Source organism: Nematostella vectensis, chromosome 4 (genome assembly GCF_932526225.1).
Source record: "Nematostella vectensis chromosome 4, jaNemVect1.1, whole genome shotgun sequence".
Taxonomy (NCBI): Eukaryota; Metazoa; Cnidaria; class Anthozoa; order Actiniaria; family Edwardsiidae; genus Nematostella; species Nematostella vectensis.
Window position 1 is genome coordinate 2,349,830 of NC_064037.1, and position 18,880 is coordinate 2,368,709.

The 18,880-nt window shown below is 43.2% G+C and overlaps 2 protein-coding genes and 1 long non-coding RNA gene across 3 annotated transcripts; 1 reads left to right on the forward strand and 2 right to left on the reverse strand.

The window, feature by feature from the left end:
- Positions 1-1,254: 1,254 nt before the first annotated feature.
- LOC5511567 lies at positions 1,255-7,821 on the reverse strand. Its single transcript, XM_032380919.2, has 5 exons — positions 7,580-7,821; positions 4,207-4,344; positions 3,498-3,605; positions 2,375-2,611; positions 1,255-1,980 (listed from the first exon to the last, which is right to left on the reverse strand). Exons 1-4 carry the CDS (start codon positions 7,668-7,670, stop codon positions 2,382-2,384), a joined length of 567 nt encoding a protein of 188 aa, XP_032236810.1. The 5' UTR covers positions 7,671-7,821; the 3' UTR covers positions 1,255-1,980; positions 2,375-2,381.
- Positions 5,661-15,024, forward strand: LOC116617854. The gene is made up of 2 exons (XR_007307574.1): positions 5,661-6,963; positions 14,739-15,024. It is a non-coding gene; the product is annotated as an uncharacterized LOC116617854 (long non-coding RNA).
- LOC5511566 (coiled-coil domain-containing protein 42 homolog) lies at positions 10,714-18,658 on the reverse strand. Its single transcript, XM_001631898.3, has 12 exons — positions 18,470-18,658; positions 18,267-18,372; positions 18,081-18,185; positions 17,680-17,765; positions 17,324-17,438; positions 14,928-14,984; positions 14,667-14,741; positions 14,492-14,527; positions 14,348-14,400; positions 14,157-14,225; positions 11,304-11,388; positions 10,714-10,976 (listed from the first exon to the last, which is right to left on the reverse strand). Exons 1-12 carry the CDS (start codon positions 18,523-18,525, stop codon positions 10,881-10,883), a joined length of 939 nt encoding a protein of 312 aa, XP_001631948.1. The 5' UTR covers positions 18,526-18,658; the 3' UTR covers positions 10,714-10,880.
- Positions 18,659-18,880: the final 222 nt, after the last annotated feature.

Here is an 18,880-nt window from a genome sequence, read left to right on the forward strand (position 1 = left end):
AAAAATAGGCAAAAAAATGCGACCTGACCCGGTTTGAGCCCTGGTTGTCTAGCTCGAGAATCGAAGGCCGTTCCACCTGTCCACGATGCAGATACATCATAGAGATTCAATGAGACCCAAGGCGCCCGAATAGACCTAAATATTTTTCATTCAACACTTCAGCGAGCTGTGCGTGGCGTAACCGTATAAGACAGGGCTAGGAACCTGATAATTGCCTCCCAGGTGCCTGTGTGTAGTACAGTTCGCTAGATAGCGGTGTTGTGGCCGAAATCTCCAGCTTAGGCGTAAAGCTTTATGCTTTTTCAGCGTATGTCTAGAAGTATGGTCTTTTTAAATTTTACTCTTTTTTTATCTGATCTGGACGAGGTTCGATTTTTGCCCGAAGAGCTTGATTTTTTTTTCTGTCACTTATCAGTACTTTGTATGGCTGTGTTACCAGACGCATAACCACGATTTTGTGATCAGGGGTGTGCATATAGAATTCTCCTATCGGAGAATATCTAAATTTGGGTGGCCGTGGGGTGTACGTGCATCCCCTGCGCCCTACCCCCTTCGCAACCTGTCACGAAAAGGAAGAAATTGTTAGGTGAGTGCAAGAGAGCATAAGATATGCTCTCTTGGTGAGTGTGCTGGCGGGACCCTGCATGCGTGACCCTTTCTTGCAACAGCCTGCGTGCGTGACCCTTGCTTGCGTGACCCTGCGTGTTTGACCCCGGCTTGCGAGACCCTGCTTGCGTAACCCTGCATTCGTGACCCTTTCTTGCATCAGCCTGCGTGCGTGACCCTTGCTTGCGTGACCCTGCGTGTTTGACCCAGGCGTGCGAGACCTTGCTTGCGTGAGCCTGCATGCGTGACCCTTTCTTGCATCAGCCTGCGTGCGTGACCCTTGCTTGCGTGACCATGCGTGTTTGACCCAGGCGTGCGAGACCTTGCTTGCGTGAGCCTGCATGCGTGACCCTGCGTGTTTGACCCTTTCTTGCGTGACCCTGCATGCGTGACCCTGGTGTGCGTGACCCTTTCTTGCATGAACCTGTGTGCGTGACCTTGCGTGTGTGACCCTGGCGGCGTGCGGGACCCTGCTTGCTTGACCCTGCGTGTGTGACCCTGCATGCGTGACCTGGCTTGCGTGACCCTGCTTGCATGACCCTGCTTGCCTTAATTTGTATGCCGTGTTGCGCAAGCAGAAAAGCAGCATACATGCATATGAACAAGTCTGTTATAGTTTTGCGAGCACTTTAAAAACTCAGGGAACCATTTGCTACCCCTACATATCTTTTATTATTGAAAGAATGGAACTCTTACAACAGTAAAAAAGTTTCCCTACCTAAAACGATATTTCCAATGTTAGAAATGCCAGACTTTTGAGATCGACTACTTTCCGAAGCACAGTTAATATACGTGACATTTCTAGCATTGGAAATATCTTTTTTGTGGACAGCCACTTTGAGATGTATATACATTAAAAATGGTCGCGCGATGAAATCAGTCCAGTTTTATTTCTTGAGTGAGACTGGACTTGGGCTATGCTTTATTAAAAATTGGCATTGTAAAAAACTAATTCACTTGTCATTAGCATACTTTGTAATGTTTGTGGACGACATATAGCAGTGTTAGGAAAATGATAGTTACCGGTGATATACCGTTTGTGTGTTCTGATAAACGTTCTTTCACATAGTTCGTTCAAATATTTACAAACAGGACTCGCCATTTGGACGATTTGAGTATTCTGCGAAAACTAAAACATCGATGTTAACAGTCAAATTAGTGACTACCGTCAGAAACAGATTCCAGTCCTGCCTATCACAGATCTGTTATATTTGATCGGGCTAAGACTTGGGGTAAGGGCTACGCCTCTTTCAAAAGGACTCAAAGGGTCACGTAGCCCAAAGTTTATGTCACAGAATACTCGAATCGTTTTGTGATCGTCTGTTTCCTCTATACCTCTTTGACCTCTTTCTTCTTCCTTTGTTTTGGCCGTCCCTGATTAAAAAAAAAAACGAAAACATTAACTGCGAAAAAAAACCTTTTTCCCTCGATTCACCTCCATCTCTGAATAACAAAAAAAAGTTAAATCAAAGCCGAAACATGACAACTACAACATTGCCAACAATGACCCAACACTACGAGACAACATTCCCGCGAATGATTGTATTATGCAAGGTTTTCTATTGTATTTCGAATATTCAAAAGAAAATAAGTCACTCTCCTCAGGCGCGTCGAAACCAGGATTGGCTAAGGGGGGTGCGCAGTAATAGGAATCATATAGAGAAAATATAGTAATGGATCCTTCTATAAGAAATTACCCACTTTTTGGCGGTCGGGGAAGATGGCGCACCACCTGTGTACTCGCTTTACGTCTACTCGCTTTACGTACCTCAAGGTTAAGTCATTTTCATCTTCTTCATAAGCCTGTGGTGTTTTCGCCGTGCCACTCTAGCTAAGATACCTATAAGTGTTTCGTGTTTGGTACGGTCCACACCCCCCATCAGTTTTGGAGTGCACTGCCCGCATGATACTGGGCAGCTGACGTGGAAGGATTCGGCGTGCTTGGAGCGATAGTCGCAGAGGAAGCGGAACTCGTGGCACACGTGAGGGTAGTCATCCAAACATCCTGAAAAATAAGTATTCTGTTTTACTAATACGGTAATGAGTAAAGCAGAATCCTGGACGCCAAGATCCCCTTCTAAAACTACCTCAATCATTCAAAAGAAAAAAGGGGTTAAATGCTGGCTCCTCTTTTAGCCAGTGCCTAACTCTATAAGTTTTTCAGCGATAGAGGGTCTTTAAGTCTACCAAGTTAACGATCTTTCGCCATTGCTAGCTCCTTGAGAAACGAGGCCAAACAGCTCAAAGGACAGCCTGGCCCCAGGCGTTCTTACCACCGGGTTTCCTGTCCTTGGAGATGAACCGTGAGGCAGCTAAAGCCCTGTGCAAACTGCGCCAGCACCGGTCAGCATTGCTGGCGAATTCTTGCCTGACTGACCACAAGACAAAGGAAATGTCAGAAAGTCCATTTCCCATTTTGAAATTTTCTTTGTAGTCAGTCAAGAGAAAATTCGCCAGCAAAGCTGGCAGATGTTGGCACAGTTTGCACACGGGGCTTAACGGTCTGGGACGAGATGGTAATAAGTGGCGTCACAACGTCGTTTACCGACCACAGGAAACCCGATCAGAAAACCGCATGGGACCAGGCTGCTAAAACTTACTCGGGCAGCCTTCGTTGTTTAATCGCTTTCTCGGAACAGTTAGATATACAATCGAAACTTACTCGGGCAGCCTTCGTTTTGAGTCCCTTTCTCGAAACAGATATAAAATCGATACTTACTCGGGCAGCCAGTCGTTTTGAATCCCTTTCTCGAAACAGATATAAAATCGATACTTACTCGGACAGCCTTCGTTTTGAATCCCTTTCTCAAAACAGATAATCGATACTTACTCAAACATCCTTCGTTTTGAATCCCTTTCTCGAAAAAGTTAGATATGTAATCGATACTTACTCGGGCAGCCTTCGTTGTTGAATCCCTCTCTGACTGTCTTTCTATCCCAGCAACATCCGTAGCGCGTTCTCTCGCAACTTAATGTCGGGGCCGCGGACCGTCCTTGTCCTACGGCAAGTTAACAAAAGAGATCAGTCCCAGGCATCATCTCTTTTCTTTTATTAATTTCTACTAATCGAGTGCACGACGACAGTGCTGAGTAACGTATGCGCATGCGCGTGTTCTGGCGAAAACAAACACAATCGTAGTGTTGACTTTCGAGTAAAGGTACGAAAGGCTGACTTCAGTCGCTGTTTGGACTAACTGTACAGCATTTAAACCATACTGTACAAAAGATGACAGATTTGTTTGATAATAAGGGAGTCATAAAGAAAATTATAGCCTTAGGTTTGGTCTAGTTTTCTTAGCATTCGTCAAAATATGACAGTTCGCCGGTAAAAAGCCACCAATTTAAAACAAAAAGGCTGGTTTAACCGCGCGGTACTGGAACTAGTCTTGCGTTTTTCAAAACTCATGCCACGTATTCCTACAATTTATCCAAAGTTTTACAAAATCTGGCTTGTCTTATTCACCTTCAAATTTTGGTCACTGAAGCTTCCTAATTATTTCACTCCCAAATATGGCATGTAATGTCCTAATAAGGTATTGACCGAGTCCATGCGAGCTAGAAAAACGACAGCTTTTAAAACAAGAGTGATTGATGTGTTACCTGGGCACAAATTACACGACTTTTTGCAGTTTTTGGCGACCTCCTGGAAATGGGGGTTATTGGAAATGCACACCCTCGCGCCCCAGTTCTTCACAATATTGGGGCATTCAACTTTCCAATCGACGCTATTCTCGCAATCTGTGAAAGGAAAATACAGTGGGTAAAGCTACAAAAACAAAACAGACTCGTCACACTCTGTGAAAAGGGATAAAGAGGATTAACTAATGAATAAATGTCTGTCGTCGATTTTCAAAAAGATCTTAAAGAGCCTGGGGCGAGTGTAGGAAATCTCTGCGATGTGTCCTTAGACGTTAGTGTCTGGGTCAGTTTTCCAAGATTGTAGTCAGAAAATCGTGGTAAACACGAATTCCTCCAAGAGTCACAAAAGGCATCCACTCTCATTAACTTACTCAAGCAAACAACTGAAATACTTTCAACCAAATATCATTAATAAAGTAATAGAGCAGGCCCTCGTTTTCAGATGTAAATGAAAACACAAGAGGTGGTGTTCGACATCTATCAAAGAGGCGTCCTCTTTGCAGCCTGGATTACTTTCTACAGTACAATGTATGGTACTATCGTGCAGAGCGTTTTGCGTTTAACCTTGGACAAATGGAATGAGTCGGTACGACAGGAGGTACAACGCGTGAGTTCAACACTCGGAGAGCTTTTAAGCCTTTTAAATAACAAATACAAATGAGATCGCAGGATCACAGGATATAAAACACAGAGTTGTTTGACATACGCTAAGTCCTATTGATAAAACAAGTTGTTTATCGTAGAAATGTTAGTCCATAGACACTAAACATCTGAATCTTATCCGTTTTACACCGTGTTACCGAAAAACAGACCAAAGCGGGTTAACTTGCAACTCCAAACCAGAGCCGCCCGCTAGGAAAGAGAGGCTGGGGAAGAAATGGGATAGACCTTGCGCGCCTGAGAGAAGGATGGCGATGCGCAAAAATTGCCGCGCATTGAACTGCGTAGTACAGCGTTTACAAACAAAAGATGTAGAAGTACGAGGGCTATGCGAAAAGGTGTATTACGAAATACATTTTTAATTAGACAAAGGGGAATTATGGATTGGCCCACCGATCAGCGGCGTGTGAATTTTGAGTAGTCGCTTGCTGAGATGCAGTTAGTACAAAATGTAAGACAATGGAATGTTTCGTTGGCATCCGTAATCTAAAATATTCTTCTGGAAGTTTCTATTTAACTTGTCAGAAGCTTTTATGCTACCGGCGCCGGATGAAGCGGCTGATTCACATTCTGTCTGAGGGCGGGAAGCGGCCGTCGTAATGAAAGACAACGAACCGCAAAAAGTCTTAATTGCTTAAAGCGAAAAGGAAATAGGAATCAATAAAGATGGGAAGAATAACGATAAAGAAAGAGGTGCAGCTATACTGCATGATTTCTATTGATGCGCTTTATGGTTGCGTATTTGAAAGGTAAGATAAATATTAGTTTAATTTTCGCATTCTTTTTCGAAATTCAGATTTAGCGCAAATGCACAGCAGGCTTTTCTGAGGTGAGTTGCAGCGAAGCGTTGAAAAGGGGCGAAACACATCTGTAGTAGTGGGTGCCCATGGGCGTAGCTAGGGGGTCGGCCAAGGGCCGAGGGGGCCCAAATAGTCGGGTTCCTGAACCAGAAGAATGAATACAATACACCAAAAACTGGAGTTCGACTCTGCCAAACATCAACATTAGACATTAACTAAAATACAGGAGAAAATGCCTTGAAAGGGCCCCCTCTTGTTTAAAATCTTGGCTACGCCGCTGGTGCCCGTAAAAGTCTATGTGAAATAGAGACAAGTCTTTGCGTCATAGTTTCAGGTATCGCGGCTAAATTTAATTAACAGAGATCACCTGCGCGATTTAGCGACGGCATACTGCGGGGATATTAATAACTTTATTGACCAATAAAATCATAAGGAGTCGAGTAAGAAAGCCTCAGTTCAAGAAAACAACTTTGTAGCATTGACAACTTCGAGGGTGGTAAATATTCTTGGCACATTTTGCAAAAATGCAAGCACCCAAATAAAAATTTCAGTATTTGGCGACCTCATAATTTCTGGGGCCCCTCATAAGGGAATAACTGTTCGCACTGGCCTCCAAAGAGGGTATTAAAGCAACAAAAATATTTTGCGCGCTACCGGATATTCGATGGATGCCTATTTTTATCATCATACTTTACGACTATAGTGATTCTTCGTCTGCTCACACAAGATAATGTAGACTAAGCTCCAAGTGTCTCTCTCTCCGAGTCCCATACGGTCACTGAGAGAGTGAGGGAGACTGTGCGAAAGTCTTGACATACTGTAATCCGTATGTTTAATCTATTTAGGCTTATCCGTAGCAAGTAGGTCCAAATTCCTCAAGTCTATCGCTTAGCGATGGCCTTTCACAATTTTGCTTGGATTATGATCGCTTATTATATCAACAGTTGATGAGGTTGTAAATCTCGCTCACTCTCATGATCCCGATTGATGTGATTTCACTCGCGATTACCTGATGGTAAAACTAACATAACAATCGCGTTTGCACGCTATGCGTCCCGATGAATCATGGCTTTCGCCCTTAGGCGGACCCTGAGCAATCTACGGAGGAAATTGCTTAACTATGTGATTATTAGATTACAGTAACCGCTATTCAAAGAAGCTCTTTGGATAACATTTTGAAATGAGGTAAAAGGGGAACGTTGAAATCAAAGACAAGTTAAACAAATGTGGGATTTATGAGGGGAAATCAAGAGGAAGGGTAAGTACTATCGGCACGTGATGCCTACGGACGAGATTCCTTTCTTAAAAATCCTCTACGGGTCTTTTTGTACACTGCGCGAATGATTGCAAATTCAACATAAAATGAAGGTACATAAGAACTCAATTGGGAATGGATGGTTTTGATAGTACGCGCACACGGTTTTTATTGTAAGGTGTGCACCTTTGGAATTTTTTACTGTCTCATTCGTTACGTATTTCGACGAAAGGTATTTAGACACCAGAAGTATGTCAGTGTTGCGCTTCAAGTAAAGCTTCTTTGATAAAATAATCACTATGATAAAAAAAGAGCGCCTTAAAATTTTCTACAACTAAGGTTTTATTTAATAAAACTTCGAAAGGCAACTCCCGTTGAAGATTTATTGCGCTGTTCTAGGGTGATGTATGTACGTGTGATATGTCAAGTGCGTCCGTAAGTCCTTCCATAAAGCTATCAGCTGTCTACACTCGTCCTAACGGTGCGCAATGAAGTTCCTAATCCACTCAAACTCGGCGCTTTCGATACGTCCTTGCACATCGCGCGCAAATAAGATCAAGGTATAGGCATGGTAGACGCATTGTTAACAAAAGCTGAGATAAAGAAAAAAGTATCCTACCTGGGCTTTCTAGTCGTGCGTTCTGCATCTCCACGGACTCCATCATCAGAAATGAGATGGCAAATATGAATACCGCTGCAGCAGAGCCCATGTTTTCTCCTTGATCCTTCTCCCTATGTCCTTATCAGCTTGATTAGGCGCGCACAAGTCTTGCCGATATCTCGGTCTATCTGCCGTAATTGTTTACGTCGTGGGTTTATATACCCGCATATTGGTCTGACTGTGAGCGTCTCAGCACGCCGTCTGGACCTCAGAGGTGAGGTGGCGATAAGTAATGCGCTTCGACGGCAGGCTACGCCCCCTGAAGTGATACCCCTTAATCATGATAACAAAATGATAACGTTAAAGTGAAATAAAAATATCACAAAGGAGAGTAGGAAGGGTTATGCGTGCACTTAGAAAATAATTTAAAACTACAACAACGAAATAAGAATGTAGCTAAACGAAATAAGTACGAAGCTAAAGAAACAAGCCTGCTTTCACGATACGGTAATGAAAATATGCGATTAGAAATAATCTATAAATCCATAAATTTCCACCAGGTAAAGGTCAATAAGAATAAAAGATAATAAGAGTAAACATGGAAGATGTGGCGAGTAATACTACGCCATTTTTTGAAGACCATGATTGAAAACAAAAGGAAAGATCCTAATCACATAATAGGAACCCAAGGGCCGCATGTCATCTTTCCAAGTTAATCCAAATTGTAAGCGCAACAGGTTTTATACACTACTCAAGCAAGGATTATTTCTTTGTGTCCGCTATTTTAGCATAGCTGTGATTCATTTCTTAAAATATCCATGTGGTCTTTATTAATAGCGTTTGTGGTTTCCGATATTTCACTCCCATCCTAGAAGGTTATCGCTGAAAGACACGTAAAGCTCCTCGCAAAATCAGAACCGGTTATTACCAGCGGGGAGAAAGGCCTCGCTTGCGGTGGTTATCTAACACTTACATGTCTCCGCACACGTCATTATAAGAAAATATTGTTGCTTTTAGAGGAGTATATTCCTGTAGAAAGCGCCTTTTTCAGAATCAAGACCGGTTTACCAGCGGGGAGAAAGACCTCGCTTGCGGTAGTTACCTTATCACTTGATTGTGTCCGCACCCATTATTATAGTTTTAAGATATTGTTGATTTGGATGGGCATTTTCCTGTGGAAATCCTGTATGAAATAAAAGGTCAATTACACTAATAAATTGCATTGATTTTTTCTGATTGCTGATCCTTGATGGACATTTTTCCTGTTCAATGAAAGGTCAATATATAATCATGACATCTTGTTATGTTTTACAAAGTGATAATGTGAGGCGGAGCACACTTTTTTGCGAGTGCGTGCGTGTGGGTTAGTAGTCTCCTTCCTGCGTCCTGTGTATTATGTATTTAGCATTTGGTATCGGAATGTGAGCCCAGAAGAAGTTTATTGCGGTGATACCTCGTACGCCTGTACGCTCCCCACTTTTAAACACAATAGCAAATCTTGTTCCAATTTAGGCAACCGCCGCGGTTCCCAAAGGCGCACTTTCCTTTACGCAGAACCGACCTCACGAATAACGGCACGCTCAACATAAAACAACAAAATGTGGGCTAAATTCTTAATAACAGTGAAAGATTAAAGCTCGCGGAAAGATAAAAGCTTGGCGTACAGGACAAGAAATACAGGGCAAAAAACGTGGAGTCAAAGGGCAAGTCAAACCTGAATCAGCCATTCTGACTTCCAGATGCGTGTGGTAGAGTCCACCGAGTTCCCGGACTCTCTCGTTCTTGTCTGGAATTCAGGCTACATAAAAACCGGTCTTGTGCTGATACAAGAAAAAATGTTCATTATTTTTCTTGTTTTTTGTTTTCTGATCTGTGGTTAGGCACCGGTTAGGGTAATAAGCTGAAACAGGTTTTGTTTTATTTGTTCCTTACGGGTTTAGTTTCATTATTTTAGGTTCATTTTAGGTTCATTATTTTAATGTTCCCTATAAAACTAATCAAATTACTGAGAGACAATATTCATCACCTTATACAAAAAGTGACTCACCCCCTATTGTCTATTGTCTGGAATGTTGTGTTTGGGGACAGGCACTTCCTCTATTACCTCAACCCTTCGTTTTAATGTACACCGTTAGATGCTAAGAATAAATGAAATAATTCATTTTACTGAGTGTATAATATTACGTTTCGGCAAAGCTGTCTTCATCAGGGATAACAAATTAAAGGAATAACGGATATAATATGACGAGAAAAACAAGAGTTCCTCCGTTACGTGCAGAGAAGACGGGGTCGTCCTAATCCACGCAACTCTCATCGTCACGCAAGTGTGACCCAGGCACGCCCTAATGAGCCTCGTCCGGTTGACCGTGGTTTATCGCACGTTAGCCATACTTAATATAAGAACCGGGAAGCTATTATATACACATCAACGTGGCACGAATATCACATCTCTTAGTGGCCAAGCCTCGAAGTTGAATAGTCTTTTTAGGATGTTTTGGGAAAAATCATGAGGAGCACGTATATGCCTCTGTTCGACAGTTTTGCTCTTCCTCAAAGAGATCATAATCAACTGTAAGACGACATTCCAACATGACGACGTCCTTGGCCGAAATGGCGCGCTCCCTGTCTGTGGTTGATTAATAGCAGCCAGGTTGGCAGTGCGGGGTTGTGGGGGAGGAGAGGGAGTCGGTCGATCAACAGCAGGAGGGGGTGCGGGGACACATCAAAGAAATTTCCAGAGGCGCGTTATAGACTCCTTCGCAGCCCCCAGCAGTCATAGTCACACAAAACTTTCCGTCTAGAGAGCGTTGTGAGATTCTGTCCGCTGCGAAGGAGTCTACAGGCTTTTTATAGAATCTTACACATACTGAATTGGCCCATCTCTTGTAGGGGGAATGGGTGTGGTGGGTGAATGGACAAGCATGCCTTTTGGTTTTTTTCCTACGTGATGATAATGTGTAGTGGATGTATAACCATAATAGCTTTTTCGTGCCGTGGATGAGCTCAATGAAGGCATTAGTCACTGCGATATCTAGAAGAAACCCCATCTCTCTTTTGAAGAGTATAATTATTCCTAAAAACTAGATCCTAGACTAAGGGCCCAAGCCCTGAGCCTCTGTTCTTGACTCTACTCTAATTATAAATAACAAAGATTTTACAACATTTGTTACCGTTTATTAGACATTCTCCATGCCATAGAGCAGGACTTCACAACGACAGTATTTACAACAACTCATATCTATTTACAAAATTTAACATAAGGTGTAATTTACACGAAAATAAAAGCATATCTAAGGCGTCTGTGGTGACAGGACGTGCGCTAGCCCGCCGTATTAGCGCCTGACGCCGTGATGGCGTTTTCCGCGCGTTTGATATCGAGAGTGATTTGCGTCAGATCTTGGATGAATACTTGGATCTGGAAAAAGGAAAAGTATATTAGGTCAATGGTAGCATTATGGATTTAGAGATGAGAATAAGATATGAAGACCAGTTTTGACTTATGTCCAGGCAGCGTACAACTAGGCGAGGACATACTTGATGTCTAACTGCCGTTAGATTTCTGTACTTTATCAAATACTTTTTTTTTTCTTTCCTACCTTAGCCATGAAAAGTCTATAGCGAGGTTTAACTCTAGGGCGGTTATGCACACGTTGGTTACCTCATGGTTGTCCCAGAAATCCTCACAGTTAAATCTAACTGGCTCTACGGCAGCTGTAATTATATGTCCCGTGCACGCCCTTACCTTATCCAGCTGTTTATCGGTCATGTCCACCATCCCTGTCTGTCCTAGGTGTCTATTCACTAGCATAAACAAGTTGTGTGTTGCCCTGCAAGACAACAATATCAAAGCCTTATTGTGTAATCCCAGAAAATTTCCACCCCCCCCCCCCTCCCCCCATTGAGGGGATTGGAAATTCTGGGCTGGTGAGGGGTTCAAACGCCCAGGAATTTCAAGAGGCAAGGGGGGCTAAAATGTCCTTTTTCCTTAACAGTTACTGTATTTGTTTTTTTTCCAGGGGTTGGAAATTCCATATGGGTGGGGTCATACCTCTGACCTCTTCAATAGTGGGGGGAATGGATATTTTCTGAAACTACACATTGACTCAGCAAACAGAATCCACCCAACACTCAAAAGCTCAAAATAAATATTTTTTGCTAGAATGTCAGATTAACCATTCGATCAGCAAAGTTCTCTTATATTGGTATATTGGCTTTAATCACTGTGGTATTCTATTTAAGTGGACGATCAAGCCGAGAAGGGGTGGTGCTTCTGGAATCCCTGAGCTCCCTAGCTATGGGTGCGACTAGCTATGGGTGCGACTAGCTATGGGTGTGACTAGCTTCGGGTGTGACTAGCTATGGGTGCGACTAGCTATGGGTGCGACTAGCTATGGGTGCGACTAGCTATGGGTGCGACTAGCTATGGGTGCGACTAGCTATGGGTGCGACTAGCTATGGGTGCGACTAGCTATGGGTGCGACTAGCTATGGGTGCGACTAGCTATGGGTGCGACTAGCTATGGGTGCGACTAGCTATGGGTGCGACTAGCTATGGGTGCGACTAGCTATGGGTGCGACTAGCTATGGGTGCGACTAGCTATGGGTGCGACTAGCTATGGGTGCGACTAGCTATGGGTGCGACTAGCTATGGGTGCGACTAGCTATGGGTGCGACTAGCTATGGGTGCGACTAGCTTCGGGTGCGACTAGCTGTGGGTGCGACTAGCTGTGGGTGCGACTAGCTGTGGGTGCGACTAGCTGTGGGTGCGACTAGCTATGGGTGTGACTAGCAATGGGTGCGACTAGCTATGGGTGCGACTAGCTATGGGTGCGACTAGCTATGGGTGCGACTAGCTGTGGGTGCGACTAGCTATGGGTGCGACTAGCTATGGGTGCGACTAGCTATGGGTGCGACTAGCTATGGGTGCGACTAGCTATGGGTGCGACTAGCTGTGGGTGCGACTAGCTGTGGGTGCGACTAGCTGTGGGTGGGACTAGCTGTGGGTGGGACTAGCTGTGGGTGGGACTAGCTGTGGGTGGGACTAGCTGTGGGTGGGACTAGCTGTGGGTGGGACTAGCTATGGGTGCGACTAGCTATGGGTGCGACTAGCTATGGGTGCGACTAGCTGTGGGTGCGACTAGCTGTGGGTGCGACTAGCTGTGGGTGCGACTAGCTGTGGGTGCGACTAGCTATGGGTGCGACTAGCTATGGGTGCGACTAGCTATGGGTGCGACTAGCTATGGGTGCGACTAGCTATGGGTGCGACTAGCTGTGGGTGCGACTAGCTGTGGGTGCGACTAGCTGTGGGTGCGACTAGCTGTGGGTGGGACTAGCTGTGGGTGGGACTAGCTGTGGGTGGGACTAGCTGTGGGTGGGACTAGCTGTGGGTGGGACTAGCTGTGGGTGGGACTAGCTATGGGTGCGACTAGCTATGGGTGCGACTAGCTATGGGTGCGACTAGCTATGGGTGCGACTAGCTATGGGTGCGACTAGCTATGGGTGCGACTAGCTATGGGTGCGACTAGCTATGGGTGCGACCAGCTATGGGTGCGACCAGCTATGGGTGCGACCAGCTATGGGTGCGACCGGCTGTGGGTGCGACCAGCTGTGGGTGCGACCAGCTGTGGGTGCGACCAGCTGTGGGTGCGACCAGCTGTGGGTGCGACTGCGACCAGCTGTGGGTGCGACTGCGACCAGCTGTGGGTGCGACTGCGACCAGCTGTGGGTGCGACTGCGACCAGCTGTGGGTGCGACCAGCTATGGATGTGACTAGCTGTGGGTGTGATTAGCTATGGGTGCGACTAGCTATGGGTGCGACTAGCTGTGGGTGCGACTAGCTATGGGTGCGACTAGCTTCGGGTGGGACTAGCTGTGGGTGGGACTAGCTATGGGTGTGACTAGCTATGGGTGCGACTAGCTATGGGTGCGACTAGCTTCGGGTGCGACTAGCTTCGGGTGGGACTAGCTATGGGTGCGACTAGCTATGGGTGCGACTAGCTGTGGGTGCGACTAGCTGTGGGTGGGACTAGCTTCGGGTGTGACTAGCTGCGGGTGTAGCTATGGGTGCGACTAGCTATGGGTGGGACTAGCTATGGGTGCGACTAGCTATGGGTGGAACTAGCTATGGGTGCGACTAGCTATGGGTGTGACTAGCTATGGGTGCGAGTAGCTATGGGTGCGACTAGCTATGGGTGCGACTAGCTATGGGTGCGACTAGCTATGGGTGCGACTAGCTATGGGTGCGACTAGCTATGGGTGTGACTAGCTTCGGGTGTGACTAGCTGCGGGTGTGACTAGCTATGGGTGCGACTAGCTTCGGGTGGGACTAGCTATGGGTGCGACTAGCTATGGGTGCGACTAGCTATGGGTGCGACTAGCTATGGGTGTGACTAGCTTCGGGTGTGACTAGCTGCGGGTGTGACTAGCTATGGGTGTGACTTGTGACTTAAAGGTATTGTAGTTACACAATGGTAGGGTTGTATAATACATGAAGGAATTAGAAAGTGGTTAATTTGTTGACAATTGTTGATGAAAGTTCACCAAATATTGAGATAGCAGTAAAAAGAAAACAGGGTTTCAGTATATATACCACTTACATCTTTATTCTTCCCAAGAGTAATGTTTTCTTGGCTGCTGTATTCTTGATGTGTGTCCATTGAGATTCCCTGATGATACATAAAACTCAATAGACATAAATATCAAAAACTATTTCTTCAACACCCTGACACCAAAGTCTGAAGCTATGATTGTCACATATTTTCTTAGAAAGGAAAAATAGGCTTCTTACCATTTGACAGCCACACTCTGCGTTTTTTCAAGTTTAGTTTGTAGATTTGCAAGCTGAAAACAGGATGACATTACATTGTAGACATTGTAAACCGTGGAATATACAACAAAAAGTAATAATTTTGAGATAAATAGGAGTCCTTACCTGGTTGTTATAGTTGAGGATTTCATTATTTTTCTCCTGTAAAAAAATGATAAATATTATTAAAACATTGGCATTTCTAAGGGAATAGACTCAGTAACTTTAAAAGCATTTTACACTTTTACTCTAAGGATAATGATGACAAGGGGAACTCAGTTAAAGAATTAAATATACTGACCTCAGTAAACTTTATTAACCTTGCTTTTTCTTTTTCATACTTTTCTTGATTTTTCAATTCTCTTTCCAATAGATCCTGAAAAAGTGAAGGAAAGATGGCAGTGAACAGAAGATTTGTTTAAGTGTGAGATGTGTACAAGATGAGGTCATCATGAGTGAGGATGCAGTGATATTTGATTGTTTTCCATTTCAGTGACCATTAGTAGTACACACCCCCTACACACCAAATCAGACGCTTCACATGAATATGTACGAGATTTACCTGATGAGTTGCAGTCAAGGTGTCATATCTGGCGATGATCTCTCTTATTTCTTGAAACTGAAGATTAAAGATCACAATAAAACAAGTTATTAATGTAGATTTTAATATTCTGTGAGACCTCTACCCATAATAATCTCCACCTGCTAAAAGCTTCCTGGCCTCAGCAATTCAAACTGAGGAAGAACATTTGGTGAGTATTAATCTGTCAAGTGCCTAGCAGATGGGTGGCGTGGATGGAAACCATTTCAGTGCTGGCCAATGAAGACTCTTCATACATAGATCAACTCTAAACTGGAAAAAAATCTATTAAGTGGAAACATCTTAGGGTCCTGGCCCCGTACGCAGTTCTGCTCAAGGTTAAACCAATCAGCTATCGATCTATGATTTGGGGTTTGCACGCCGCAGATCTGCGTGGTTTGAGCCAATCAGACGTTATAGATCTCCGTGACATATTTATTTTTAATCAATATGTTTGATTGAAAATACGAAACTAAGCTGAGTAGATTAACCAAGTGGCTAAGATGCTCTGCGCTAGGTAGCAGTTCACGTGGATTCCGATATCACGCTCAATACTGGATTCGCTGATACATGAGCAGTCCTGCGCGACAGGAAGTGAATAATTGTATCATTATTGGCTAATGCAAGCGCAGGACTGCGCTTTTTGTCTTGTGAGCACTTGCAATGATAAGCACTCCAACTTGCATTGCTTCACGTTATAGTCGGTTTGATCATTCTGACTTTATTTTTGATTTGATAAGATAGCATCCACTTTGCTAACAGTGAAGTGCAAAATGGTTTCGCACCACTTTCATAACTATATAGTGACATGTTTATTTTTTATCAATATGTTTGAGTTAAAAAACGAAACTAAGCCGAGTAGGGCAGGGACAAGGGCATAGCTGCTCTGCGCTAGGTAGCAGTTCACGTGGGTTCCGATATCACGCTAAATACGGGATTCGCTGATACATGAGCAGTCCTGCGCAACAGGAAGTAAATACTTGTATCATTATTGGCAAATGTGAGCGCAGGGCTGCGCTCAAGTTTTGCCGTTTCACGTTACTTTCATAACGAGCCCGAAATTTCTAAAAATAAGTGAGTACTTAACAGATAAATGAGAAGTACTCTGGATATAGTGACACGTTTACTTTTAATCAATATGTTAGAGTTAAAATACGAAACTAAGCCGAGTAGATTAACCAAGTGGCAGGGACAAGGGTAAGCTGCTCTGCGCTAGGTACCACGTCCCTGTTACCAGTTCATGTGGGTTCCGATATCACGCTAAATACGGGATTCAGTGATACATGAGCAGTCCTGCGCGAATGGATATGAATAATTGTATCATTATTGGCAAATGTGAGCGCAGGGCTGCGCTTTGTCTTGTGACCACTTGCAATGATAAGCACTCCAACTCGCGTTGCTTCGCGTTATAGCCGGCTTGAACATTCTGAGTTTACTGTTAATCGACCAAAGATGGATATTTGTATGGAAGGGATAGCAAAAGATAATCGAAAGCAAAGTAACAAGTCAGCCGTGGCCGATTAAGACTTTCCAAGCTCCCAGTTGAAATTGGAAACTAAAGCAAGGACTCTTCTGGGATACAAGGTATTTATAGAGATATCATAAACTCCGAAAATAAGTAAGGCATTATATTGGAGTTAATCGATTAACTCTAAGGAGGAGATACACGAAGGATGTTCAAGTATTTGAGAACACTGTTCTTAACGCGCCAAAACAATCCCGCCAAATTAGCACCCTTCAAGTAAGCTAAAAATAATACACATATCAAACACAAAAAGTATCAATTTGAGAAACTATAATAATAAAAGAAGACCTGTGGAAATAATGTCGCTCCTTTTTAGCTTGTTGTATTTAGTCAAAGGAAGGTGGTTTCGTTCAGAGACTTTCAGAGGTTTTGTTTTACCTTTTGTTTGAGAATTAACAAAGGCTTTGACCTCTGTTGACATGTAATAACCAGATATTTATGTCATACAAAGTAGTCTGGTTATTGTATGTCAACACCTCCTTGATGTCACAGAGATCTATAACATCTGATTGGCTCAAACCGTGCAGATCTGCGCTGTGAAAACCCCAAATCATAGCTCGATAGCTGATTGGTTTAACCTTGAGCAGAACTGCGTACGGGGCCAGGACCCTAAGATGTTTCCACTTAATAAGTTTTTTTTCCAGTTTAGAGTTGATCTCTGTTTTCAAGGTTTTTTTATCACAGAAGCCAGAAGGTGATTCAGCTGATAGAAACTGTCAGCTAGAATCCACGATGTTGATGACCCTGGCAACAGAATGCTGATGATGCAGATGATGCATGTGATGATGCATATGCAATTGGATATAATGCAGCTGTCGTCGACGATCTAAATCATCCCAATTGCCCCGCTCACCTCTTCTGCATTTTCCAGAACTTTTTCCAGGTACTGTTGGTATATAATATACTTTTCCAGCCTGTGCTGGACTTTGTCTCTGCCTTTCATAAGGCCTGATGTGTCCTCTTTTAATCTGAAATGGTTCAGCAGGCAATAATTAAAAGATCACAACTGTTCAGCTTTAGTCATCCTAGCAAAAAATAGAAAGCATTAATTTGAATCGGGAAAGCTTTAACAATAATTTGTGTATATTTAGGAGGTTATTTTAAAATTTCATCACAAAGTCTGTCAATAACCAAGACGTGGCCGACTACAGCTGTTTAAAACAGCTCATCACCTTAAAGCAGCAGAAACATGTATTTATCTTATGTTACCTTGCAATCTCGCAGTCTTTCGCTCTTCGCATGTCTCTCTCTTCCTGAGCCTTCTTCAGAGCTCTGGCTCTTTTAGAGTCATTTTCCTAGATACAATAAACATAAAATACTCTAAATTGCTGCACACATTAATTTGAATAGTTGTTAAAATAGTTTTAAACATTTACTGGTCAATATGGGAAATCTATGGTTTGATTTTAAAAAGAGTAAAGCTCTTTAAAAACCAAGGAACATGTCTCACATTTCAACATTTTTCTTTGTGAGATCTGTTACTATGAGATAATAATTGTAAATTTATTATTGGAAAAATATAAGCAGAGACCAGCATCTGAATTTGTCAAAAATTATTACCGCCCAAAAATCAATAATATTCACCCAAATTTATTTTGATTTGATTTTACCTTCAAAAACTTGTCAAACTTGAGCAAAGATTCTCTGAGTTGATATTCTTTTCTTTCCAACTCCTCTCTTCTCTGTTGTAAGCTTTCCATCTTCATTTGAAACTCCTGAAAACAAAAATTGTCTCAGATAAGTAAATACATCGACTTTTTTTTATGTTTTAATAGCTGCCAAGATGAAGACTTTACCTCTTTTTGAGCCCCAAGAGCTTGTTCGACCTCAGACATCTCTCTACGCTTTTCCAGAAGCCTTGTTGCGGGTGTGAGGTGGTCATCCTCGCGTTCAGGCATTTTACTGCGAAAAATATCCGCCAAAACAATGAACTCCTTACGAAAATAAGCTGACATTTTGCCATTGAGCTCAACAACAAACACGAAAAAATCATACTTACACGAGGAGTTTGTCCTCAAAAGTAGTCCTAAAGTATTCTTCCAAGTTTACAGTCATCTTGGTCTGTATTTTTACCTACTGATTTAAAATCTACCACAAATTAAGAATAAAAAACCTAAGAAGTATTTTTGTCGTTCACTTCCATTACAACATGGCGGCCGATTTCCTTGACAACAAAACATTCTTTTGCGCATGCGTGATACAGAACGTAAATTCGAACGCTTGTCATCTGCGGGGGTATGGTTAGGCAATTCGATAATTTGATCGCAAATCGCAACCATGAGCCTTTTTCATTACATATCTTACCTCCCTAAATAATAATTATTGTGAATTTACACAAAATGAAACTAGAAATGTGCCTTGTTGTTTTGAATTTACAAATTAGGATTTTTTATGCAAGTTTTGGACAGGA